General features: G+C 53.2%; 2 protein-coding genes across 3 annotated transcripts; one reads left to right on the top strand and one right to left on the bottom strand.

Annotated features, from left to right (window-relative positions):
- The first annotated feature begins 497 nt into the window (after positions 1 to 497).
- CCDC166 (coiled-coil domain containing 166) lies at positions 498 to 12,703 on the top strand. The gene is made up of 2 exons (XM_082235186.1): positions 498 to 657; positions 11,067 to 12,703. Exon 2 carries the CDS (start codon positions 11,095 to 11,097, stop codon positions 12,139 to 12,141), a length of 1,047 nt encoding a protein of 348 aa, XP_082091312.1. The 5' UTR covers positions 498 to 657; positions 11,067 to 11,094; the 3' UTR covers positions 12,142 to 12,703.
- Positions 12,704 to 13,436: 733 nt separating this feature from the next.
- Positions 13,437 to 25,254, bottom strand: MAPK15 (mitogen-activated protein kinase 15). 2 transcript variants are annotated; one of them, XM_082235184.1, is made up of 14 exons: positions 25,106 to 25,254; positions 24,827 to 24,925; positions 24,265 to 24,294; positions 22,858 to 22,948; positions 21,612 to 21,742; positions 21,106 to 21,269; positions 19,788 to 19,927; positions 19,092 to 19,149; positions 18,800 to 18,937; positions 18,486 to 18,591; positions 16,718 to 16,982; positions 15,219 to 15,373; positions 14,602 to 14,748; positions 13,437 to 14,062 (listed from the first exon to the last, which is right to left on the bottom strand). In XM_082235184.1, exons 1-14 carry the CDS (start codon positions 25,175 to 25,177, stop codon positions 13,838 to 13,840), a joined length of 1,821 nt encoding a protein of 606 aa, XP_082091310.1. In that variant the 5' UTR covers positions 25,178 to 25,254; the 3' UTR covers positions 13,437 to 13,837. The 2 variants fall into 2 exon arrangements, with proteins under 2 accessions (XP_082091310.1, XP_082091311.1); XM_082235185.1 differs by having other exon boundaries at positions 14,602 to 14,745.
- Between the last annotated feature and the right edge of the window lie 1,304 nt (positions 25,255 to 26,558).

Genomic DNA, 26,558 nt, shown 5'->3' with positions numbered 1-26,558 from the left:
AGGCCTTTCACAGCCCTTGGCTCCTGGTTCTCTGATCTGATGTGACATTTGCCAGCATGGCACCTTCCAGCTGTTTTGTTGGACTCCTGTGCTGTTAGTGTTGAGAAATTGACTGTGAGTTTTGGTTCTGGAGTAATTTACTGAAGTTCAACATACAATTCTTGTGAACTTTGGTAGAAATGGCTTAAGAAGCAGGGAAATCAGAAACCTTTCCCTTAAAAAAATGCCAGTGATTTCTAAAGACACTGAGGCTGTTTTATTTTGAGGGAGGATTGTGTGGGGATGAGCTTCCAAAAAACGTGGTAGACAGAAAGAGCCCTTTCTGAATTGGAGACACTAAAGAGTTCAGCATGTCCTGCATGGTAGCACTGCCTTCTCTTGGTGCCAAGGCCTCTGTTGCCCTCCACCACTTCTGACACATTTGTAACAGCAGCCTAGGCAAAGCCTAGAGTTGGGCCACAAGGCCAGCTGGCAGTGCTGGACAAGGTCAGTTATGCCAGTGTTCCATCGCCATGGAAACAACCCACTTTCCAACGATGTCCGGTGGTTGTCAGCCAACTGCAGCTTCCTGTGCATTTTCTACAGCCTCTCCTCTGGTCATCACGGAGGTGTGCCAGGCAAGAATTGGGGGATAAGAGAGGCAATCATAGCACCCAGGTTAGTGAGACATCCACTGGTTTGCTGCGTTTGTGGGAGTCACTCTATTTCCACACAAGAACAACTGCAGTCTTAGGCAGTCCACAGGAATCCCTTTGAACTCCAGCCCAACCATCAGTTGTGAGATTGAAGACCATTAGACCTAGTGCTGCCTTCTCCTGTGGGGAGAGTGACAGAGAGCAAGGTTTTGACCTCTTTATGAGAATGGCCCTTCAAGTGCCTGAAGGTTGTTCTCCTGCCTCTCCTCCCCAAGTCTACAGCAGACTAAACAAAGCCAGTTTCCTCAACCTTTTCTAATAGGTTTTGCACATCTTTGACCAACTTTCTTCTCCTTTTCTGAATCTGCTTCAGTTTCTCTGTTACAACCCTACCAAACCAAACCTGGTCCTCCAAATTATGTCTGAATAGTTCAGAATAAAATGGAACTGTGAAACAGAAACTGCTTCTGCTGCTAGAGCTGGAGCTCCACTTTGCCTCTTTCCCCCATTCCATTACACGGTTGATTAGGGACCGGGGGTGTGGGGGTGTGGGCGGCATTGTGGTCTAAACCACTGAACCTCTAGGGCTTGCCAATCAGAAGGTCAGTGGTTCAAATCCCCAATTCCAATAAAGGGGGGGGGAATGCATTTTGCCAAACCCATTTTTTTAAAAGCTGTGCATGAATCCACAGTGTAAAAAAGGTAAAAAGGTAAAGGACCCCTGGACGGTTAAGTCCAGTTAAAGACGACTCTGGGGTTGCAGCGCTCAACTTGCTTCAGGCCGAGGGAGCCAGCGTTCGTCTGCAGACAGCTTTCCGGGTCATGTGGCCAGCAGGACTAAACCGCTTCTGGCACAACAGGACACCGTGACAGAAACCAGAGTGCACGGAAACATCATTTACCTTCCCGCCACAGCGATACCTATTTATCTACTTGCACTGGCATGCTTTCAAACTGCTAGGTTGTCAGGAGCTGGGACAGAGCAACAGGAGCTCACCCCGTCGCAGGGATTCGAACTGGCGACCTTCTGATCAGCAAGCCCAAGAGGCTCAGTGGTTTAGATTTCCATATAGTTAACTCATATGGTTCAGAAGAATATTTTCTGCTGAAAAATTTAGGTTTTTTTCTGAAGTCATATTTATAAAATCCAGCACTTTCTCCCAAAATTAAGTATAGAACACTGTATAAACATATGTTTCAGGGAGGCATGGTCCTTAACACATCTCCAGCATAAAGCAATCTTAGCAAATCATTTTTTATACAGATGTAAAGGAGTCCAATAGATTCTAAATATTATTTTCTGCTGTATAAGTCTTAAGTTAAGATCCATTGATACCATGGGTATAGCAGCTAAAATACTTTCCCATTGTCTAGGTAATATTGAAATTTCTAATTCTTTATTTCATTCATTTCTTAAGATCTGGATATCAAACTTATTTATGGTTAGTAAGTCTCTATAATAATAATAATAATAATAAATTTTATTTATATCCCGCCCTCCCCAGCCGAAGCCGGGCTCAGGGCGGCTAACAACAATAAAACAGTACAAAGGTACAACATAAACAACATTCTAAAATCATTCATTATAAAAATTAATTAATTCAAGCCACTAGCAACCATTGGGCCAGAGCTCTGCGAAGATTGCCGAGGGAGGGAGTCAGGCTGTGCCCTGGCCAAAGGCCTGGTGGAACAGCTCTGTCTTGCAGGCCCTGCGGAAGGATGTCAAGTCCCGCAGGGCCCTGGTCTCTTGTGACAGAGTGTTCCACCAGATCGGAGCCACAGCCGAAAAAGCCCTGGCTCTAGTTGAGGCCAGCCTAACTTCTCTGTGGCCTGGGACCTTCAAGATGTTTTTATTTGAAGACCGTAGGTTTCTCTGTGGGGCATACCAGGAGAGGCGGTCCCGTAGGTACGAGGGTCCTAGGCCATATAGGGCTTTAAAGGTTAAAACCAGCACCTTAAACCTGATCCTGTACTCCACCGGGAGCCAGTGCAGCTGGTATAGCACCGGGTGAATGTGATCTCGCAGCGAAGACCTCGTAAGGAGTCTCGCTGCAGCATTCTGCACCCGCTGGAGTTTCTGGGTCAGTCTCAAGGGCAGCCCCATGTAGAGCGAGTTACAATAATCCAGTCTGGAGGTGACCGTCGCGTGGATCACAGTGGCTAGGTCAGGGCGAGAGAGGTAAGGAGCCAACTGCTTAGCTTGGCGGAGATGGAAAAATGCCGCCTTTGTTATAGCTGCAATCTGCGCCTCCATGGAAAGGGAGGTGTCGAAGATTACACCCAAACTCTTAACGGACGGTGCTGGCACTAATTGCGCCCCCGCAAGAGATGGGAGTTGCCCCCCCAATCCCATATCGCCCCGTCCCAGCCACAGGACCTCTGTCTTCGAAGGATTTAGCTTCAACCGGCTCCCACGTAACCATCCAGCCACAGCTTCCAAACATCTGGTCAGTGTGTCTGGGGCCGAGTCAGGATGGCCATCCATCAACAGATAGAGTTGGGTGTCATCAGCATACTGATGGCAACCCAGCCCAAAACTCCGAACAAGCTGGGCGAGGGGGCGCATAAAGATGTTGAAAAGCATCGGGGAGAGTATCGCGCCCTGAGGTACTCCACACACCAAGGAGTGGCGCGATGACAATTCCCCCCCAAGCGCCACCCTCTGTCCCCGACCAGAGAGAAACGAGCGCAGCCATTGAAGGACTGTGCCCTGGATCCCCACGTCGGTAAGGCGGTGGTCCAAAAGTTCGTGATCGACCATGTCGAAAGCTGCTGATAGATCTAAAAGAATCAGCAGCCCTGACCCGCCTCGATCCAGCTGTCTACGAAGGTCATCTGTTAGGGCGACCAGAGCCGTCTCGGTCCCATGACCAGCGCGGAAGCCAGACTGGAATGGATCCAGAGCCAATGTTTCATCCAGAAACCCACCAAGCTGTTCAGCAACCGCTCTCTCAATCACCTTACCCAGGAACGGAAGATTCGAAACCGGGCGGTAATTGGATAGATCTAAAGGATCTAATGATGTTTTCTTTAAGAGCGGGCGCACCACTGCCTCCTTCAGTTCCCCTGGGAATGTCCCCGTGCCAAGGGACAAATTGATGATATTCCCCAGGAGGGCCCGCACCTCGTCTGGACACGCTCTAATCAGCCAAGACGGGCACGGGTCGAGAGGACAAGTGGTGGGCTTTCCAGCTCGGAGGAGTCTGTCCACATCGGCTGGGGATATCTGGTCGAAGTGGTCCAATACTGGACCCGAGGACAGTCGAGGGGCCTCCAGTTCCTTTATTGTATCCAAATTGGCAGGGAGGTCATGGCGGAGCGACAAGACCTTCTCCGCAAAAAAGCTCGCAAATGCCTCACAGCCGTGTGTCAATTTGTTATTTAAATTTGGCTGTCCCTCAAGGGACGTTAAGGACCTGATTATGCTAAATAATTGCGCTGGGCGAGAGCTAGCGGATGCAATGGAGGCCGAGAAGTATGACTTCTTAGCAGCCTTCACCGCCATCTCGTAGGTTTTCATAAAAGCCCTATAAGATGTTCTTGAGGCTCCGTCACGGGCACCCCGCCATACTCGCTCTAGCCGTCTGAGGTCCCGCTTCATTTTCCGAAGCTCCTCGGTAAACCAGGGAGCCCGGTTTCTGCGGGGTCGCAGAGGGCGCTTAGGTGCGATCTCATCGATGGCTGCCTGGAGCTGGGCATTCCAGCCCTCAACAAGCTCAGTCAATGAGTCGCCAGGGGGAGCAAGGTCCCGCAAGGCTTGGCGGAATCTCTCGGGGTCCATCAGCCTCTGCGGGCGAGCCCAAATTGGCTCGCCACCTAAGCAGGGTGGGGGTGGAAAGTCAATCCTGGCTTTCAGAGCGTAGTGATCAGACCATGGCACCTTCGTCGGAGGAGACATGATCACATCTATACCGACGCCAAAGATCAAATCCAGCGTGTGGCCTGCTTGATGTGTGGGGCCCGAAACAAACTGGGAGAGCCCTAGTGTCGCCATGGAAGACACCAGGTCCAGAGCCTGTGAGGAGGGAGTGGCATCGGCATGGATGTTGAAGTCCCCCAATACCAATAGGTTAGGGAACTCCAAGGCCCAGCCGGCCACCGCCTCCAGCAGGCCTGACAGGGTGGCTGCTGGTGCGCTAGGTGGCCGGTACACCAGCCAGACAGCCAAGCTCTCCTCGGAGCCCCACACTAGGCCAACACATTCAATGCCGGGGATCGATGGCGATGGTAGAGCCCTGAAAGGACAATCTTCCCGGATTAATAATGCCACCCCTCCCCCCCGGCCCACAGTCCGCGACTGGTGGAGGACAGGGGCGCCATCTCTCGTAAGGTAACTGTTGCCCCTTCGCGCACCCAGGTCTCCGTCACACAAGCCAGGTCGACCCCCTGCGAGATAAAGAAATCTCGCAGGGTGGCGGTTTTATTGCCTATAGACCTGGCATTGCACAGCACCAGTGACGGAGGTGAGTAATCCTTGCTCACCCTACCCTCGTCCCTCGGGATGGGGCGCAGATTGGAAAGGGTACGAGCGTATCCATATCTCGATCCCCTTCGCCTGTAACATCTGCCCCCACCGCCATACCTCCCTCGCCCCTCCACGGTAGCAATCCCAGGCCTCATAGTGGCCTCCATTGATGGCAATTAATATTATTCTTTCGCAGCCTAGAACAATAAAACCTTAAAACAGTAAAAACAAAAAACAAAAACAACCCAGAAAACAATACAACAATACAAACAAAAACTGCTAAAATTACAAATTCATCAAAATCTAACAAATTCCCCAGCCCACCCAAACATCCATCCCACCCCATATATAGAATCGAAAAGGAAAGGAAATATTAAAAAACAAAAACAAAACAAAACATGTTAAAAAGGGCTCTGCACTCCTCCGGGTCCTCCTGGGCAGTAGCAGCATCAATGGCAACAACCATCCTTGTGAGGCCCCACCCTGGGCCAGATAGTAAGTGGCAGGAGCAGTCCTTGTGAGGCCTGTCAGGCCCTCCCTAGGCCAGGTGGTAAGTGGCAAGAAGGAGCAGGGCCCTCAGGCACTCACGCAGGAGAGTCTTCCTGGGCAGCAGAGCAGTCCTTGTGAGGCCCCAGGCCCCGCCCCAAGCCAGATGGTAAGTGGCAAGAGCAGGGCCCTCAGGCACTCACCACAGGGGAGTCTTCCTGGGCAGCAGAGCAGTCCTTGTGAGGCCCCAGGCCCCGCCCCAAGCCAGATGGTAAGCGGCAAGAGCAGGGCCCTCAGGCACTCACCACAGGGGAGTCTTCCTGGGCAGCAGAGCAGTCCTTGTGAGGCCCCAGGCCCCGCCCCAAGCCAGATGGTAAGTGGCAAGAGCAGGGCCCTCAGGCACTCACGCAGGAGAGTCTTCCTGGGCAGCAGAGCAGTCCTTGTGAGGCCCCAGGCCCCGCCCCAAGCCAGTAATTGCAGGCTTTTTTTGTTTCAAGTGAATTACTCAATTGCTTGGTGTCAGGGTTGCTTCCAGATCTCTCAGCTGGAACCCATCGGTCGCCGCCGTGCCCCTTTGCATCTCTGCCATCTTAGCTTGCGCGAAGGAGTCATTCTGCAACGCTCGTCGCACCGCCTCCAGGTCCACTGTCGCCGCAGCGCACGCCCACACTGTTGGTGCGAAGATGTGCATGGCGGCCGCTGGCGTGGTGTCCTCCAGATACTGTGGCTTACGGGAGAGCGCGTCCGCCATGATGTTGGTGTCCCCCGGGACATACTCTATTCGGAAGTCGAAGTTCGCAAAGAACTCAGCCCAACGTATCTGCCTCTGGTTCAGGAACTGTGCCGTGCGCCAGTGCTCCAGATTCTTGTGGTCCGTGCAGACCTGCACCGTGTGCTTGGCGCCGATCAGGAAGTGCCTCCACGCTTTGAATGCTGCATGAATGGCCAGCAACTCCCTGTCCCAGATGGTGTAGTTCTGTTCGGACTTGCTGAGCTTCCTGGAGTAAAACGCTCCGGGCCTCCAAACCCCCTGCGGGTCCTTCTGCAGCAGGACGGCTCCGACGGCCCTGTCTGAGGCGTCTGTTTCAACCCTCATCGGCCTGCTGGGGTTGACATGAAGCAGCTGTTCTTCCGACGCGAAGAGACGCTTGAGTGCCTGAAAGGACTGCTCCGCCTGCGCTGTCCAGACGAACTTCTTTTTCTTGGAGCTGAGCGTGTCCGTGATGGCCGCTGTCTGCATAGCAAAGCCTTTGATAAACTTGCGATAGAAGTTCGCGAAGCCGACAAACCGTTGGACCTCCTTCCGGTTGCGTGGGCTTTTCCAATCCAACACCGCTCGAACCTTGGTGCTGTCCATGGCGAGCCCCCTGTCAGACAACTTGTAGCCCAGGAAATCCACCTCCGTTACGTCGAATTGGCACTTCTCAAGCTTGGCGTACAGCCTATGTTGCTGCAGCCTGCTCAGCACTTCCCTGACGTGTCTGTCATGCTCCTGCTGCGATTCCGAAAAGATCAGGATGTCATCCAAGAAACAGACGCACGTCTTGTAGAGGAGCCCCGCCAACACGTGATGCATGAAAGCTTGAAAAACGTGGGAGCCATTTTGTAATCCAAAAGGCATAACTCTATATTCGTAGGTGCCCAGGGGCGTGAACATGGCTGTCTTCCACTCATCTCCTTCCCGCATACGAATGAGGTTGTACGCCCCTCGCAGGTCCAACTTGGTGAACACGCTGCCCTTGCGTACTTTTGCGAGGAGGTCGTCGATTCGGGGCATGGGGAAGTCCGATGGCTTGGTCACACTGTTCAAAATGCGGTAGTCCACCACGAGTCTTTTTTGGGGCGTGTCTCGCTTCTTAACAAAGAATACCGGACTGCCCCCCGCTGCCCTGGACTCTCGGATGAAACCGCGCTCCAAATTATGATCTATGAACTCTTTGAGTTCCTGCAGTTCGTCCTCAGACATGGAATACAGCTTCCCTTTGGGCAGCGCCGCCCCAGGCAGCAGGTCAATCTTGCAGTCATATGGTCTGTGGGGGGGTAGCCTGTCTGCCTCCTTCTCGCAGAAAACCTCCAAAAATTCTGCGTACTTGTGGGGAATCGCTTGCAGCGTGCCTAGCAGCAGCTGTGACTCCTCTTGCTCCCCTTCCTGCCGGGGCATGATGCAGTGTTCAGCACAAAAGGAAGAGCCGAAGGTCAGCTGCCTCTGGTACCAAGCCAGCGTCGGGCTGTGCTTGTCCAGCCAACTCATGCCCAATACAATAGGCGTGTCCGACAGTTGAGTGACGTTGAAGCTGATGATTTCCTTGTGATTTCCAAGCCGCAGCACCATAGGTGGCGTCTGCTTCACCACTTGCCCCCCTAGCAGCTCCCTGCCATCCACCGTGACAACCTGCAGGGGCAGCGTGGCAGGCAGCAACTGTATAGCGTGCCGGTCGACAAAGTCCTGCCCTATGAAGTCTGCATTGCTTCCCGAGTCGACGGTGATTGGCACGTCCATGGTGATTCCATTGGGTAGCTGGAGCGATGCGGTGAGCCTCACTACTGGCTTGGGCGGGAGGGGGTCCATGGGCGGTAAATTCCCTGGGGACTGCTTCACTGACACGTCTGGCTGGGCCCCAGTGCCTCTTCCTCCAGCCAGACATCGTCGTTTCCCTGCTGCGGTTCTCCTTGCTGCGTTGCTGCAGTCACCATTGCCGAAGCTGCAGTGTGCTTGTGGAGCCTCCGGGGACACTCTTTCGCCATATGCCCTGGATCCTCGCAGATATAACAGTTCCTGTTCCCTCTAGGAGGCTTCGCTTTCACTGCTGCCGGTGCTAGGGCTCTGGCTGCTGACTGAGCCCTTGCACTCCCAACCTCCATCGGTTCCACCCCTCCCCCTGTTGGAGGCGTGGATTGCGCACGCGCTGCTTCTCTGGGAAGGAAGGAGGAGCCCCTGGCTGGTTCGCGCCCGCTGCGCCCTTCTTCCCTGCTCCACGGACGTTCTTCCAGCCGCACCCCCACCGCCAGCGCCCTCTGAACGATCTCCTGCGTGGTCCGGGGTCTCTCCCCCCTCGCAATCTCATCTTTAACCGAGCTGTGCAAGCCCTCCCAAAAAAGGTCTCTGACAGGAGCCGAATCTCTGTCCCATTCCAGGGCACTGACCAAAGCGAAAAAGCGGGCATGGTACTGCCTTACGCTGGCTCTCCCTTGCCTTAGTCCATGCACCTCCTTCCGGGCAAGATCCACGTCAATGCTTGATAAAAAACACCCATCCATCGCTTTAATAAAGGCGTCCGCATTTTGGAGCGCAGGATCCTTATCTCTCCACAAATTGCGCAGCCATGCTTTTGCGTCTCCATGCAAATGGGACATGATGAACCCCACTTTCTCTTGTTCATCTCTAAAGTCTTTGTGCAGTAGTTGCAGTGCACACATCACGTCTGCTCTAAAGTTGGGGTACTGTTGCAAATTCCCATCGAAGTGAGAGACCAGACCGCCTGCGCGTCTCCCCAACCCAATCCCCTCTGGTTTGGGTGTCTGTTGCCCTTGCTTCGTAAGCACGTCCAACCTGACCTGGAGATCCCTGTAGGCGGCAGCTGCGTCCTCCTCTCTCTTCCTGGATGCCAGCGCCTCGGCATTCAGTCGTGACACTGCTTCTCTCAGTTCCGCTATTTGCTGTTCGGCCGTCATATTGTCTGCCGTTCGTGAGCTCTCTAGTAGGCACCCGCTTTCTCCCCTCTCCGCGAGGCCGTGGATGCCCACAATTTGAAGAGACGGAGCTTACTGTCAGGGTTACTTCCAGATCCTAGCTCACAGAGGATCACGCTAGCCAGCGATCGTTAAATAAAAGTCTTTATTGAGTTACAGTCTCCATTCTCAAGCTGCTGCGTGCAACCCTACGTCTTATGCTTAGATCGGCGAAGCTCCGTCTGAGTCTCCGCCCCTTGCGCACCAACTTAATATCCTAGCCCTGCTCCACCTTTTCCGCCTGACAGTTCTCCTCTGGGTCCCTCTGCCCCCCTGGGTCTCTTCCTTCCGGGATTCTTCTGACGCTGACCCCCCTGACTCTCCTGTCTCCTTGCGCCGGGTTTTAGGACCTGGCTCCCTTTCCGGGCTGCCTACTGCGCCACCTTCCTGTGCATTTGAACTTGGCGCGCGCGCCCAACCTTCCACTTTCCGTCTAACCGTCACTTCGCTCCCCGATGAAGGTGTGGCCACTCCTGACTCGTGCCCTCCCTCCTGTTGCGAGCTGCCAGCGCTTGATCCCTGGCGCTCTTCCTCTTTCCTACTCTCTGGCGGTGACGCTGGTCCCGATCTCCAACTGCTCCCCTCTGAGTCCCCTCTGGCTCTATCTTCCTGGGGTGTCCCCCTAGTCTCCCCCCTTGCCCTGGCCACTGGTGCTCCTTTTTGTGAATCTTCTGATTCACTGGAAAGACTCGGAGATCTCGGGTCGTCGTCATCACTCATCTTTTCTTCTGCCTCCTCCCCCTCGCTCTCTGTTTCCTCCCTTTCCCTCGCCTCTGCTCCTGAACCCCTGACACTTGGTATCACAGGTGTCTCAGAAATTGAGAAAGTTGTGGCCCAAATAGACTTGTTAGGAGATGTTGTTCCTGAAAGTACTGCCACTGAGCCCCATCTTAAAACAGCATAAGTATAAAACTCATGTTCCTCATCTATCAGTTGGTCCAGAGGTAATATACCTGCTTCCATCCAGTTTTTCCATATTACCATATTTTTATCAATTTTTAATATAAGGTTTCCCCACAACGTGAATTTGGCATGTGAGTATGGATCAAATTGATTTGTATCATCAATCTCCTTTATTGGCATTTAAAAGTGCCAGATTAACCTGGCGGTGCAGTTCAGCTTTTGATATTGCTTTCATTGTGGAGCAAAGGAGCCAACTTCTAGGGGCCAAGGTCCCTTCAGCTCACCGTAAAATATTTTAGGGAGCCGAATCCCCCCAAAGTTGATGGACATTGTCATTCAGATGCAGGATTGCTATTATGTTATGTATTTTGTGTTTTTATGTTGTAAACCACCCTGTGATGGTTGGTGGTGTATAATTTTAATTAATAATAAGAGAAAATAAGAAAAGTCTAAAGGGATGTATGTTGGGGGGAAAATCTTAATTTCACACATAGGCTAATGGGGTCTGAACTGGCACTGGTGAACCAAGAACAAGACCGTGGGGGTCACAGCAGGTAGTTCCATGTATTTGTCTTTACCTAGTGTGCATCCATGCTAGAGATCATTAGGAAAGGAATTGGAAGTAAAACTGCCAATTTCATATTGCCACTATACAAATCTATGGTGCAACCATACTTTGACTACCGGTCACTCCCCTCAGAAATGATATTTTAGAGTTGGAAAAGGGAAAGCAATGTGATCAAGGGAATGGAACAACTCCCCTATGAGGCAAGAGTTTGGGGAGCTTTTTAGTTTAGTAAGAACAATTCAACTTTTACAGTAACAATAACAATAATCACATTTGGCAGTGTCTAGAACCCGACCCCTTAGCCCAAGATGCCACCAAAGAAGAAAAACACCAAACCGAAGAAGAAAGCCAAGAAGAAAGCCAAGGATGTAGCCAAGGGGCAAACAAGTTCCTTGCCATACGTCAGTGAGAGGGAGATATACCTGCAGAAGGAATTTGAAACCTTGACAGAGCACATCAAAACATACACTCAGCGTGTGAGGAACTTTCAGTGGGAAAACGAGTTCCTGGACAAGGAAGCCCAAAAGATCCGAGATATCAACAAAGTCTACATCTCCTACATAAACAGACGCACCCTCCGCAACCAGAACGCCATCATTTCTCTGAATGACCAGAATCTCTCAGACTTAATCCAGATCCGGAAGCAGAAGGCAAAGCTGACCACTGAGTACCAGGAAAAGGAGAGGGATGTGAGGTCCCAGCTGATAGAGATGGAGACAAAGCTCTCCCTCGTGAACAAGGAAATTGAAGCCCTACAGCCTTACCAGGAGCTGCAATGCCAGCAGCTGACGCGAATCCGGGACCTGGAGAAGGAGCTGCTGGTCATGAAAGTGCTGCACACGGAGCAAATGCACAAGCTCAAGAGTGAACATGTACAGCAGGTGACAGACTATGAGATGCAAGCTCAGCTGAAGATCCAGGCTCTGGCGAGGCTGGCTGAAAAGGAAGCCGTGCGCAGCCTCATCCGGCACACTAAGCAGGTGAAAGCTGACAACCGGCGCCTGCGTCATGAGCTGGTGGACCTCATCCGAGAGGCCAAAGTGCTGAAATCCCTTGTGCTTCACCTGAAGGCGCAGCAGCAGCTGCTGCTGCGAGAGCACCAGTACCGGCAAGACCTTGCCCGCTTGCGCAGGTGGCTTAGGCATCGAGGGGCTCGGCTGCTCATCCCCAGTGGCACCAGCTTCAGGTGTACCACACCGGTTAGGAGCAGAGTCATTGCCACGCAGGAAATCAGCTCCAGGTTTCTCACAGGTGGGAAACAGGTCCCAAGGTTGCAGCCAGGTGTCCCAGAGTCTCAAGAGAGCTTGCCATTACTTAGGATTCCCAGTGCCTCACTCCCTACAAAATACCAGTGAGCTGGAGCTGGAGCTGGCAGCTTCCCGTTTCTCCTACTTTCACTACCAAGAAGGTATATGGATAAGGTAACATACCCCTTAAACATGTTCCAGGGTCAGTCCTGTGCTGCAGGCAGTCCAGTCATACAAGGTGCATCTCTTCCACAGAGCCAGCTAAGCCCCAGGTCCTGTGCAGCTGCTAAGCATCCCTCGCATTGCCTCGAGATGACACCCTTGGTCCCAGCACCTGGCCCCAGGGCTGAGTTGTCCCACTGCTACCAGGCAAGCCCCCCGAGGGACTGTGACTGCTGCTGATTCCTCTCAGAGAGGCAAAGCCCAGGTCAACGGCCAAGTCAAGATGGCAACAGAAAGGGGCAGAAGCAGTGCCAGGCACACAGCCCTCCTGTCAGCAGGGGAGGGCAGCAACATCGCTGGTCTTTGTGCAGAGTTTTAAATGTTTAGCTTGTTGGTTGTCTTAGTGTTATTTTTGTTCTTACTGTTTTGTTCTTGTTGTAAGTTTCCTTGGAAATTTTTGTGCTAAAGTGTGACACAGAAATATATAAAATAAATGTCACTTTCCCAGCCTCTGTCTCCTTGGTGACACATTGATGGACACGTAGTCTGGTTAGGGAAAGGATCTCAGAAACAGCTTTGACTCAGTAGTGCCGGTGTGCAAGTGTGCCTACTCCCAAACACAGAGGCTTACTTCTGATAGCACACGCCCAGGCCTCTCACAGAAGGGAGTTGTAGGATTGCAGCCTAAAGGTGCCAGGTGCAAACCCTTCCAGGTCTCATTTTGACAGCCCCCAAGTTTCCCAGTGCAGCAGCTCGCTTCCTAAAGAGCCTGGCCTCAGCCCCAAGCAGTAGAAGCCCCTGGGTTACTCAGGGGGCTGGGAGCAAGGCAGTGGCATCTGGCTCAGCCTGGGCCTAAGAAGAAGGGGGGGGGTAACACCCAGATGCCAGTCTGACCCCATCCCATGAGTGTGCAAAACACTTTGGGCACACTCAGTTTAGTTGAATTACTTGTACCTTGCATTTCTATTAAAATAATAACCAAACAGCTAACAATTAAAAAGAAAATTCAGTGTAATGGAGGAGCAATTGATTTCCTGTGGGACGTTTGTGGTTCACTATTGGGGCATGTTTTTTCCCTGGACATTGTCCCTCTGCACACACACAAGCAGTTCAGAATCCAGAAATGCCGCAGGCGGGGGTGTGGGGACAGCTCCAGCTGTTCAGCCTTAGAGCAGAAATCAAAATTATTGTATTTATTCCCCTCTACAGCAGATAACCAAGGAAGAGTCCTTTCTCATAGATTATTTTAAGATGTTTTTAAAAGACTCCTTTTATTAAAAACCCTTACAAGAATAAGTCCACAGGCTGTAGCCATGGGCACAGAGAGGAGAGTGCAGAAAGGCATTGGCAGGTGGCCCAGGACCCCAAAGGCACACAGGGAGGAGGGTCAGGGGTCTCAGCCAGCACTTTCTGTGTCTCTGGTGGTTCCCAGAGTGGTTTTACACTCAGGGCTTGAAACGGGGAAGAGAAGCAGGTCTTAGTCAGGGGAGCAGAGACTGTGCTGCAGCAAGAGCACCCTGCTCAACTGTCCTGAGTGGCAGGGTAGGCGGTTGCCTGTCTTCCCTCCTTCCACCTTTCAGGCCCTGGGCAGTTGCAGGATTGGCTCTGCAGTTTGGGAGCAGGCTGAGCTGGGCTGGGAAGGTCAAAGCTGCTGGGTGTTGTGGTCTATTGCCTGCTGGCAAGTGTCTGATACAGGCAGACTCTGAAGAGCAGACTTGCAGATGGTCCCATAGGACTGGGAGTAACTGCCCAGGCAGGCCTTTGGGTCCCCAGCCATTCCCACGTTTGCTGTAGCCCGGAACATCTTCTTACTGGGCTTAAGAAATGAGCGAGCTTCCCTGCTGTGGACCTCGGAGCTCCCTGGATTCTGCAAAAGAGACAGGAGAGCTGTGGGGGCACTGCAGATGGGAGCAGGAACACTTGGTGGGACAGGGAGCATCCCTCAACAGACCATTTGGGACAACTGGAAAGGTCTGAGCTGAACCCGGCGGCTCCCAAGACTCAGCCCCTTTGCTTCCTGACCAGTCTTGGACTGGAGAGCTGGAGCTGGCCAGACAGCTGCACCTTATAAGCCGCCCAGTGTCAGAGGAGTCAGCTGCAGCCACGGTCACGGCTGGAGTCCCAGACCTGTCAAACCGGTTGCTTGTCTACGTAGAGGAGCATAGTCTGCCTTCTTCAGTTCCTCACCCCTGCCTGCTTTGCACAAAGCTCTCCCAGCCTTAGAAGCCATCAGGAATCAACTTGCAGCCTTTCCCCAGATCCACCTGTAGCCCACCCTGACTGCCCACTCCACCTGCAGCCCACCTGGCTGCTTGAGCTCTTGGTCTAGCGGCTCCTTTCACACAAGGACCCCAAGCTAGGAACGAAGTGTTGGGGGGGGCAGGAAAGAGGCTCCATTTCACTCACCAGGCCAGCAGCCGCCTTCCTGGGGGAGCCCTCCTTCCTCATCAGGTGGTGGTGAAGAGCCGCCTCCTGGGCTTGAGCACACAGTGAAAGGGGCCTGGGGAAGGAGGCTGCCTGGCCTCTCCCCACCTCCAGGCCTTTGGGCACCTGCTGAAGCAAAGCAAAGTGGAGTCTGAACCCTGCCTGACTCAAGAGTAGAGAAGGGGGAAGCAAAGCAGCTGCAGCAACTGGGAGGAGATTTCCCATAACAACGGCCATCACTGAGAAAGGATCAAGCTGCCCCTCGCCACCCATACACCCTCCTGCCACAAGGCAGAGATGCTTCATGACCCCCATGCTGCAGGTGGGGCCGTGTGCTGGGGCAGAAGGGCTTTGGAGAAGCGGCTTGGCATTTAGGAGGCAGTAAGCCCAAGAGGCGGAGACCTCTTTGCATCTCCCTTGCCTCCCTAGCGTGGGGGTGGGGGAGAGAGGGAGGGAGGTGGGCTCATTCTGCAGCAGCTGGAGCGTCAGTGTTGCTGGAGAGCTGCTTTGTGCGTGGCTCCTGCAGCTGGCCAGCCGGCCGCCTGCTCTGAAGGGGCTGCACACTGGAAGAAGAGGAAGGTAACAACCAAGTTACTCACGCCATGGATAGTCTGAGGAGCTGCTGCAGGGGGTGGGCTGCTGGCTGGTACGGCGAGCGCCTGCTTCCCCACTTTCTGGCTGAGGGCAGCAGCCGGCTGCTGCAGGAGTGGTGCAGAGCGATTCCTGGCCATGTTGCTGGGAGCCAGGCTATGTGCTGAAATGAGAGAGCCTGAATCACAACACTCAGGAAGGAAAAGGCCACAGAGAAGGCTCAGTGCCCCAGGCAGACTGGAATGATCCACTGGGGGCCGGGGGCGGCTCCTCTCTTGGTTCTCCATTGGGCACCACCTTTGCTATTTTGGCAAAGGACGATGGCATCCAAGCAACTTATTCTGAGCAAGCCTGAGCAAAGGTCCTTCCTGGGCTGGCAGAGGAAAGGCAGATCAGGCAACCCAGAAAGCCAAGCCAGTGGGGAAATCCCTATAGCATTATTTCACTTTTAAAATTTGCACTCTGCTAACATACACACTATTGAATTATTACACTAAACAGAATAAAAGGACGAGATAAAGCCTGCCAATAAACTCATCACAGCCTGTCCTGCCAGAACGCCCACCCCGAGCTTCTCCTGGCACTAGAGATGCCCAGACAGGACAAGGGCAAGGCTTCCTGAGGTGCAGGGGTTCTTTTTGCACACACCCTCTGCTCCTGGTCTCCTCCTTCCAGTCAGCCTTTCCTACCCTAGAAGGCAAGCCAATTCTGTCAGTTTGCATTTCTTAGTGCAGAAAGTATTGATCTCATTTGTAAAGATCTTTCCTTTTTTGTATTCTGATTAATTCTAGAAGCTACTAGAAGCTTCTCTGTGTGTGAGAAGAAGAGGCAGAAGGGTTAATGATTGTTTGGGTTATACCTTCAGAGAAGCTGAGTACAGCTGCTTTGAATTAGTTCTCTTCCACTTAAGGTCATGCTGACTATAAATATAGGCCAGAAGGAGCCTGGGTTTTACTCTTCTTTTCTCTTCTCTCTCTCTTCTTTCTGGTGTGGTGTTTCTGTTTCTGTACATAGGATGCTTAGTGCTAAGGTTTAGTCTTGTTATGTGCTAAGTTTATAAATGCTGCAACTGGATTTTGCATGGACTGAGCCAATCCTGATTGTATTGGATTTGATAACCATTATGCTATATTTGCCTTCAGCACAAGGAAAGCTCTGCTGAATGAAGTACTATTGCCTCTGGTCTATTTTGGGGAACTCTGCAACGTGTTTAAGGTTTTCCTCCACAAGTATGACAAATTCCTCCCTCAATAGCCTTTGTCTAGTGGGAGTCCTGGGATACCGCTCAGCTGCCCTCCTCTATTTCCTGGCCTCACAGAAACCCTGTGGCTGGAGGCTTTTCAAGCACAACCTCGTGGTGGAAGCTGGCTGGGGACGGCTGGAGCCCCACAGTCCTCCCCCTCTCCACCCGCCTCTCTCAGCCTCACAAGCCGGAGGAAGGTGCTCTGGGGCACTGTGTCCGTCCCATTCACCCCAGCCAAAGGCACAGTTGCAAGGGGACACCTACCGTGGCTGGTCATGTGGCTGGCGGGACTGCACAGGGGGGGAGTGATCCCTGGCCTGAGGCGGCCAAGGCTCCTGGTCTCCTTTGCCCTCTGCTGGGAAGCTTCACAAGGTGCCAACAACTGGGGGGAGCCCCTTGATGGGAGGGGCGGTGACACCCCTTGTGCCTCACAGCGCGTTTTGGGAGGGGGACTGGGCTGGAGGTTCTCATTTTGGGGCTGCTGATGCTTTTGAGGGTGGCGGTTCCTGGCCCTCCTTTCCAAGATCATCTGCAAAGAAGAAGATCTGATCAGGTTTCAAATCACTAGTATGGCAAGAGCAGATAAGAACTTTCTTTCGCTGGATCATAGAATCCTAGAGTTGGAATAGACCACAAGGGCCATCGAGTCCAACCCCCTGCCAAGCAGGAAACACCATCAGAGCACTCCTGACATATGGTTGTCAAGCCTCTGCTTAAAGACCTCCAAAGTAGGAGACTCCACCACACTCCGTGGCAGCAAATTCCACTGTCAAACAGCTCTTACTGTCAGGAAGTTCTTCCTAATGTTTAGGTGGAATCTTCTTTCTTGTAGTTTGGATCCATTGCTCCGTGTCCGCTTCTCTGGAGCAGCAGAAAACAACCTTTCTCCCTCCTCTATGTGACATCCTTTTATATATTTGAACATGGCTATAATATCACCCCTTAACCTCCTCTTCTCCAGGCTAAACATGCCCAGCTCCCTTAGCCGTTCCTCATAAGGCATCGTTTCCAGGCCTTTGACCATTTTGGTTGCCCTCCTCTGGACACGTTCCAGTTTGTCAGTGTCCTCCTTGAACTGTGGTGCCCAGAACTGGACACAGTACTCCAGGTGAGGTCTGACCAGAGCAGAATACAGTGGCACTATTACTTCCCTTGATCTAGATGCTATACTCCTATTGATGCAGCCCAGAATTGCATTGGCTTTTTTAGCTGCCGCGTCACACTGTTGGCTCATGTCAAGTTTGTGGTCAACCAAGACTCCTAGATCCTTTTCACATGTACTGCTCTCAAGCCAGGTGTCACCCATCTTGTATTTGTGCCTCTCATTTTTTTTGCCCAAGTGCAATACTTTACATTTCTCCCTGTTAAAGTTCATCTTGTTTGTTTTGGCCCAGTTCTCTAATCTGTCACGGTCATTTTGAAGTGTGATCCTGTCCTCTGGGGTGTTAGCCACCCCTCCCAGTTTGGTGTCATCTGCAAATTTGATGGCAGGTACAGAAATGCATTGGCAGTGGAAATACTTAAGGAGAGGACAGGCAACCATTCCACTGAGCAGAGAGGGGACAGCCTAGATGACCTGGATTTCTCCCAACTCATGTGATGCTAGGAATATTGAGCAGAAGAAACTTGTGGCAGGAAAAGACCAGTTCAAGCAGGTTTAAACAAGAGGAAGAAAAGGTCTGGTGCATGCTTCATCTCAACCGCAAAGGTCCAGGAAGAAGACAGGTGATGGGGCCTGTCAGGGTAAGCAGCTAGATGGGCCAAAGTGCCCTAGGCTCATTTCCACCCCCTGACCTGCTGGGGCTAAGCACAGAGGTGGACATGCAGGAGGCCTTCTCAGTGGCTGCCCCTCAACCCTTGGAACTCCTTTCTGCTGGAGACTCAGCAGAGGCTGCACATGCCAGAAAAGCCATGCACAATGTTGGCATGCACAGTAGTTACCCACCCAAGTCCCTTTGGAGGATGCCGTGGTGACCACAGGTCAAGGGCGCCAGCAGCCCATTCAGTCTTAGGGGTGCACGAGGAGTCTTACCTCATAGAGCTTATTGCGATACTCAGCCACAGAGAGCTGCACATCATCATCCAGGGGGAGGACCACACTGTAGTCAAGAGCAGGCTCTTTGCTGGGGCAGTGGAACCTGCCAAGAGCACACGGAGTGAGACAAGATCCTTCGACTGGCCCCAAGGAGAGACGCTGGCCCTTGGCCAAGCACCAGGATCTGACCAGCTGGCCCATGGGCTGCAACTTGCCCAAGCATGTCTGTCTGACCCTTCAGAAGATGGGCAACCCCCCACCCAGCACAGGCCAAGATGCCTCCACTGCAAGCCAGTCCTCAAGACACTCACCGTCGCACGTAGGGGTGCTCCAATGCCTGTTCCGCCGTCAGTCGCTTCTCAGGGTTGAATACCAGGAGCCGTTTCAGAAGATCCAGGGCTTGGGTGGGGGTGGAGGTGGGCAGAAGCTCCTCAAAAGCCACCTGTGGCCTGCAGATGGAGAAAAGGCACACAGCAGCTCCCCACCTGCAAGCAACATACAGACCACCCCACCCAGCCCTGGAGGGCGTGTTCTCAGCAGGACCGTGAGCAACTGGCTGCTCAAGCCCCCACCCTGAACGGGAGGGAAGGACAAGACACTCACTGGCAGCTCAGTCGGCCGATAATGGAGGCTCTGTAGTCGGAGTGGAAGGCAGCCACATCTGCAACAGCAAGGCAGTCAGTCAACCTCACCAGGGCGGGAGGCAGGCGCTTCAGCCAGGGAAGTGCCGCTCCCCCGTCCTCTGCTTGCTCTCTCCCTCCTTCCCAGCGGAACACCACACACAGCGCAGCAGCAGGAGCGCAGGGCTGCAGAGGGGGGCCCTGGGAGTCAACCAGCCCCTCAGGACTGGGCCAATGACACAGGTGTTGCAAAATTAGCCTCACCACTTCATGGAATGACCATAGATGTTCCTGCATATGATCTCAGTGACTGAGCTGGGTTCTAAGGGTTCAGGCGATGCCTGAGGCACCCTGGACCCAAGTACTTCAGGGACCTTGAATCTCTCTGGGTAGCAGACGGGCAGCCAGGGCAGCTCTTTTAACAAGGGTGTCACATGCTCTCAACCAGATCTCCCCATCAGCAGTCTAGCCCTCACATTCTGCACCAGCAGCCCTAAGGGCAGTCCCACATGGACCTGAGTTCTTTTGGTGCTGGCTTCAAAATATAGTTCTGTAGCTGCAGCCAGAAAGGGGGCTGGCACCTTTTCACTCCTTTGCCACACTCTCGGCAGCACCCACAGAACTTCCAAAGGTCCCCCGTTCCTTGAGCTGGCTCTCCTCCTCCGCGAAACCTTCTCACCTTCTGGGGAGGGAGCAGGAACAACACGCAGAATCTGCTCTAGCTGGTTGACTGTGGATGTGCCAGGGAAGAGAGGCTTCCCCAGGAGCATCTCGCCCAAGATGCAGCCCAGGCTCCACATGTCCACACCCTTCGTGTAGCTGCAAGCAAGGAAGAAGACATCCATGTTGGGCCTCAAGAGTCAGACATCCAAGGGCTCCTGGCATCCCTCAACACAGACATCCAGACCTGATGCCCTGAAGATGTGCTTGATCCTGCTTTCTTCCTTTCCCTTTCTTCCTTCCACATCACTCCTATTCCCTGGTGTTTGTGTACTGGCAAAAAGTTGCTCACTTCAGGCCCCCACCAAACAAGGGATACTTTGGGGCTGGATCTGGACTTGCCAGTGCCCCTTGGGACTGGCACCCCAATGCCACTAGTGCCCCAGAGGAAGAAATGTATTTCATTGTTTTTCTAGACCACCTTTCATCAGGGCAAAGCACAAAAGATCATGAAGCGACATATAAAATCAAAAGCAGTAAAACTGTTCAAGAATTAAAACAGTTCAGCTGCACTTTAATTGTAACGTTCCTTCCACAGTCCTCACCACAAAGCTGGTGTGAAGAAGAGCATTTTCATTCACCTTCTGACAGATGGGAGGGGGGGTCACCATCTCCATGAGGGAGGGAGTTCCTCTGGTCAGGGCACTGCAGAGAAGGCCTGGTCCACCACCACTGGGCACCAAGCCACGCCCATTGACGGGACATCTGAATGCCTGCCCCACCAACTGCAAGGCCTGGCTGGGCCAATGTGAGAACAGACTGACTTCTAGGGACTTGGGTCCTCTTGGTTTGGGACTAACACACTCATGTGGAGCCAACAGCAAGCAGGCAGCCAGCTCAGCTCCCCAAGGGGAGGTGCCACGGCTCTGGATTGGCATGCCCCCTGCAAAGCCAGCAACAGCACATTGCACCCAGCATGACAAGAGTCCGGCTGAGGGGTCACCAGAGCGTGGCAAAGGCAGCTCAACCCAGGAGGAGCAACGGTGGCAAATCCAGACCAAGGAGGACTGCCAAGCCACCACGCTGCTCCTTCAGGAGTGGGCAGCTCCATTGAGAACAGGCTGGCTCCCCAACTCCCTGACACAGGACCCCCCCCCCACTCCCATTGCCATGCCAAGATTCAGCTTCTATCTGTTGGCCCTCAGCCAGCCTGCCTGCCTATCGCTGCCTCCAGGCACCAGCCCAGTCCCTGCACAGCCTCCCCTGTCTCAAAGGCGAGGAAGTGAGGATGGGAGGCTGTGCATAGCAGCCACAGACTCAAGCTCCTCCCTCCTTACCTGTGAGAGGAAAGCAGAATCTCAGGGGCCCGGTACCAGCGAGTAGCAACATACTCCGTCAGGGCAGGGCTGTCGTGATCCTGGTGGATCTGACACAGGGAACGGGCCAGTCCAAAGTCACACAACTTGACAAAGCAGTCTGCATCCAGCAGGATGTTTGAAGGCTGCATGTGGAAAAGGTATCAGGGGAGTGAAAGAACACAAGAATCAGCCATCCTGTCTGTGTGGTGGTTAAGAGTCCCAGGTTACAAGCAGGGACACCCAAGTGCAATCCCTGCTTGCCCAGGGAATGCACTGGGTGATCCAGAGCCAGTTACTCTCTCTCAAACCAACCTATGTCACAGGCAAAGAAAGAACCAAGTATGAATCCTGAGCTGTTTGGAAGGAGGTGCAATAATGTAATAAAAGAGAAAATGGAACGAGGGAGACCCACCCACTACAGCATTTCAACCCCCCCCCTTTAATTCAACGTATGGCTGGAGCCCAAGTCCTTCCCACACACGTACCTTCTGGTCCCTATGAATGACGTTTCCCGAGTGGATGAATTTGGTGGCTTTTAACAGCTGATACAGGATGTAACACTTATGAATATCTTTCAGTAAATTTCCCTTCTTGATCACCGCATGCAAGTCGGTCTCTGAAACAGGGAACAGCAGAGAAGCAGTGGGTGCCTGGCACTGTCTTGACCATTCAGCCCACGACCACAAACCCTGGCCCTTCTGCTAGACCGCCTCCAAACCCAGGCCTGCAAGGACTACCCCAAACGTTTCAGCTAAGAGGGTCACAAATATCTCAAAGCTTAACCCAGGACTCTGAATGACAACCTGTGAGCAGATTTAACAGCAAAATGGAGTTGGGTGCCCCCAACTTCCAGATGATTGCTCCCAATGCCTTCATGAAGATGTTAAATAGCATTGGGGATAAAATAGTGCCCTGTGGCATTGCACAGCTAAGGTGTTGGGAGGCAGACACACAGTGCCCCAAGGAGACTCTCCTAGACTATCCATGCTGGTAGGAGTGGAACCACTGTAAAGCAGTGCCTCCAGCTCTCAATCCAGGGAGGAATGCCAGGAGGCATTGCGGTCAATTGCATCAAAGGCCACTGAGAGATCCAACAGTGGCAACAGGGCCACACTCCCCCTGCTTCCCCCTTGAGAGAGGTCATCCATTAGGACCCCCTGTAAACCATCCACGGGTCTCCCCCCACCCCAGGTATAACTTATGGATAGCCAGTAACAGGATGTTCATGCCCCCTAACCATGTTTACTCCAACACCCCCACCATGCTGCTACTATACTTGCACCAGATGTAGCTGTTTCCTAGCTATTCATGTGTGTAGCAAAGAGCCACTGATTGAAGTGCTCACCAGAGCGACAGCTCCCCTCAGCCCCCACTCACAATGTGAGACTGAGTTGCGCACACAGACACTTAGCACAGACTCTGCAGTGCCTGCCTCCCACTCAGGGAAGACTCCTCCATGTCACGATCACAGAAGGGGGAGCCCTGCCCTCGCTATTCCCAAAGAGCCACCCAAAGGGGACCTTCCTTTTGGCATCTCCCCCTTTGGCCTTGGTGGGCTGTTTGTTTACAAGCCTGTGGGTCAGCTGCTTTCAGCCTTCCCTCCCTTGGTAGCATTTATCCTGCACTCAAAATGTTCTGCTCAACATGCACTTTTACTCTGGCTTCCTGCTCCTCATTGTCAAGGTCCTCTCCACAAGAAGGAAGCCTAAGTTACAGTCAGGAAAAACTCACCCATAGACTCAAAAACCAGGTAGATGTCCTTGTCATTCTGAGCTCGGATGACATTCAAGAGTCTGATGATGTTTGGATGCTCTCCAAATTCCTGCAGGAAGAAAGACCTGCCCATCAATGGCGGCTGCTCTTGAGGACTCTTCACAGAGCTTGCTGGCAGAGCCCAACATACTCTAAACAGAAAACCACCACTGGGACTGTGGGTTGAGTCGCTGTTTGCATGAGGAAAAGACTCATCTGGCGGCTGCAGCGAAAGAGCCTGGCACTGACTCACAGGTGTTCCCATGAGAAGGTACCCTCCTCCAGTCTTGGTTACTCATCTGCAGCAAGATGGTTTTCTAAATCCAACGTTGGTGTAATAAATATTCTGCCCAAGCGAATATGCTTGACAACTGTAACGTGGTCTTCCCCAACCTGCTGCCCTCCAGATGTTGTTGAACTCCAGCTCCCATCATCAACCACAGCAGCCAGCCTGGGCAATGATCAGGGAGGGTGAAAGGAGTTGGACTCCAACAACATCTGGAGGGCACCAAGTTGGGAAAAGCTACAAGAGAGGGCGTTTCAGACCCCTTTCTGAGAATACTGTGTCCAATTCTGGGCACCACAATTTAAGAAGGATGTTGACCAGCTGGAATATGTGCAGAGGAGGGCAGCCAAGATGCTCAAGGATCTAGAAGCCAAGCCTTCTAAGGAACGGTTGAAGGAGCTTGGTATGTTTAACCTGGAAAGAGGACACTGAGAAGGGATGCGACAGCCATCTTCAAATATCTGAAGGGCTGTCACATGGAAGAGGGAGCAGGCTTGTTTTTTCCGGCTCTGGAGGGTAGGACTCAAACCAATGGCTTCAAGTTACAAGAAAGGAGATTCCGACTAAACATTTGGAAATACTTTCTGACAGTAAGCTTCTCAGCAGTGGAACAGACTCCCATAAGAGGTTGTGGACTCTGCTTCCTTGGAAGTTTCTAAACAGAGGTTGGATGACCATCTGTCATGGATGCTTTAGGTGAGGTTCCTGCATTGCAGGGGGTTGGACTAGATGACCCTGGGGTCCCTTCCAACTCTAAGATTCTATGATTGTATATTGCTTTAATTACCACTCAAGTCAATCATGTACTTGTTTAACGTGAAAGTTAGTTCAAAAGCATAAAAAGCTTGGTAATAGGCAGGGAAATATCTCTGTGGTACCTGTGTGAGTGAAAATTTGTGTAGCGGAGACTCTTTGTCTCTGGTGTGGAGAGGCAAGGCTCATGGGGGGGGGGGTGTCTCTCATCCCCCTTCCAATTTCCCTGTAACAAATACATGTGTAGCCACAGAAATCCAGTGTTGTCCCCAGTGACATGCAGACAAAAGGGCATTCTGGGAGAAGCCGAAGCGCGGGTCAAAAGCCAAGAGACAGTCATTGCTTACCTGAAGGAACATAATCTCCCGGAAGGTTCTCTGAAAAGAAACACATACCATTGGCTGAGGACGGAGTAGCTTCTCAGGGTCCCAGTAAAGTCATGCAATAAGCACATCAACGTTCCACAATGCCCCCCATGTTCTATGCCCTGCAGCCATATTTGCCAAGCTGGGGATTATTATTATCACTTAGTAATAATCACCACGATTCTATATACAATAGTAACAGCAAGAATAATAATATATTATTATTTATTTGAGCCTTGGGATTGTTAAAAAGAGCTCTAAGACGCCGGGGCTGCTGCAGCTGTCCTTCTCATCCCTCCTCGACTCCCTCCGGTCACTTTCGCTCAGAGGGTGCGAAAACACACGACTCTCCCGGCCGGAGTCAAGGTCCTGCCTGGAGCGACACCTGCACTTGGCCGCCCCAAAGCCTCAGGCGCCCGAGCCCTTAAGCTCCTTCCGATCTCTATGGCGATAAGCCTCTGTCTCTCACAGCATCCGGAAGGGACCCGGGGGGGTCATCTAGTCGAGCCCCTGGCGTCTCCCGGGGGGGGGGGGCGCGCTTCACCTGAGCATCAGTCCGGTTCCGGAAGGCGTCGAAGATTTTCTTGACGGCCACAACGGCGCCCGTCTTGCGATCGACGGCCTTCCAGACGATCCCGTAGGCCTGCGGGGGGGGGCGAAGAGGGGGGGCGTCAGGGGCGTGGCCAAAGGGGCAGCGCCCCCCTCAAGTTAATCAATAGGAAGGCGGGGGCCTCTGAGCTCCTGGCTCCGCCCGCGCTGAGAAGGGGGGGGGTTAGGGGGGCTTGTCCTCCAGGCGGCGACCCCCCCCGCCCGCCCCACGCACCCCCTTGCCGAGGCGCCGCTTGATCTCGTAGCGCCGCGCCACCTGCTCCTCCACTTCGGCGGCTGCGCTCATTTTCGCCCGGCGGCCCGTTGGCTGCCATGGAAACGCCGAGGCGGGAGAGCGCGTGCGCGGGACGCAGCGTCCTTCCCCGCCCCCTCGCCCTCTGACCCCTCGCGGGCGCCAATCGCCGAGAGAGCCTCTCCAGGGCGCTGCGCGGGTGCGCTCTCGCCCCGCCCCCTGACGCCGCTCCTCAGCCGCGCTGGCATCCTCTTGCCCCGGGCTCGTCCCGGCTCGAGTCTCGCCTTGCCGGCTGAGCCTCTGCTCTTGGGCTTGTGACCCCCGCTCCCCCCCGCCCCGCTGTACATAGTGGGGTAAAGGTAAGGGACGCGGGTGGCGCTGCGGGCTAAACCAGAGCCTAGGGCTTGCCGAGCAGGGTTCGAATCCCCGCAATGACGGGGTGAGCTCCCCTTGCTCGGTCCCTGCTCCTGCCAACCTAGCAGATCAAAAGCATGAAGTGCAAGTAGATGAATAGGGACCGCTCCGGCAGGAAGGTAAACGGCGTTTCTGTGCGCTGCTCTGGTTCGCCACATGACCCGGAAGCTGTACGCCAGCTCCCACAGCCAAGGAAGCGAGATGAGCGCCGCAACCCCGGAGTCATTCACGACTGGACCTAATGGTCAGGGGTCCCTTTACCTTTGTCTTAGAGCTTGTCCTTAATGGAGAGCCTTACGTATGGCTGACAGCGATTGTGTGTGTGTGTGTGTGTGTGTTTGAGACAGACAGAGAAAGACAGCGTGTTACTTTGATACTTGATCTTTTAAGAGGCCTTTTCAAAGTGCTTCCGATCTTCAGGAACACAAAGAGCCCCTGCTGGATCAGGCCAGAAACAAACCCAGCAACGCCTCCTCCCAGGAGTCCGGGGCTGGATTAAGCTCAAGGTCAGGGGTCCCTTTACCTTTTAAAGGACCCCTGGGCAGTTAAGTCCATTTGAATTCGACTGTGGGGTGCAGAGCTCATCTCCACTGTCAGGCTGATGGAACTGGCATTTGTCCGCAGAGCCTTCCGGGTCTGCTTCTGGCAGCGCTTCTGGCACAATGGGACACCACAGCAGTGCCTGTCTCCTGGTGCTGGGATGCTTTGGAGCTGCTAGGTTGGCAGGAGCTGGGACAAAGCAACAGGATTCAAACTGATGACCTTCCAGCGCCACCAGCGTCCCATACAGAATAGTCTGCTGCTGGGTCAGGCTAAAGGAGGCCCATCTAGTCCAGGATGCTGTTCTCACAGTAGCCACACAGGCGCCCATAATCAGAAACCCGCAAGCATGACCAAGCGCAAGAGAATCTGTCCCCTCTTGCAGTTTCCAGCAACTAGGACTCCGAAGCCTCACTGTCTGTGACCTGCTTGCCTTTCACCTTCTGATTTTTGAGAAGTTTCCTCTTCTGAAGTAAAGTCT

Source organism: Podarcis vaucheri (assembly GCF_965113315.1).
Source record: "Podarcis vaucheri genome assembly, chromosome: 8".
Taxonomy (NCBI): Eukaryota; Metazoa; Chordata; class Lepidosauria; order Squamata; family Lacertidae; genus Podarcis; species Podarcis vaucheri.
The sequence above is the reverse complement of the archived record's forward strand: the minus strand, read 5'-3'. Positions and strand labels throughout refer to the sequence as shown.

Excerpts from the sequence above, each read along its gene's own strand:
- CCDC166 (XM_082235186.1), top strand. The coding sequence starts at position 11,095 with ATGCCACCAAAGAAGAAAAACACCAAACCGAAGAAGAAAGCCAAGAAG.
- MAPK15 (XM_082235184.1), bottom strand. The coding sequence starts at position 25,177 with ATGAGCGCAGCCGCCGAAGTGGAGGAGCAGGTGGCGCGGCGCTACGAG. Across the intron at positions 22,949-24,264 it reads GGGAGATTATGTTCCTTCAG|GAATTTGGAGAGCATCCAAA; the intron begins GTAAGCAATGAC and ends TTCTTCCTGCAG. Across the intron at positions 16,983-18,485 it reads ATCGCAATAAGCTCTATGAG|ATGATCTTGGAAAGGAGGGC; the intron begins GTAAGACTCCTC and ends TCTTCTTTGCAG.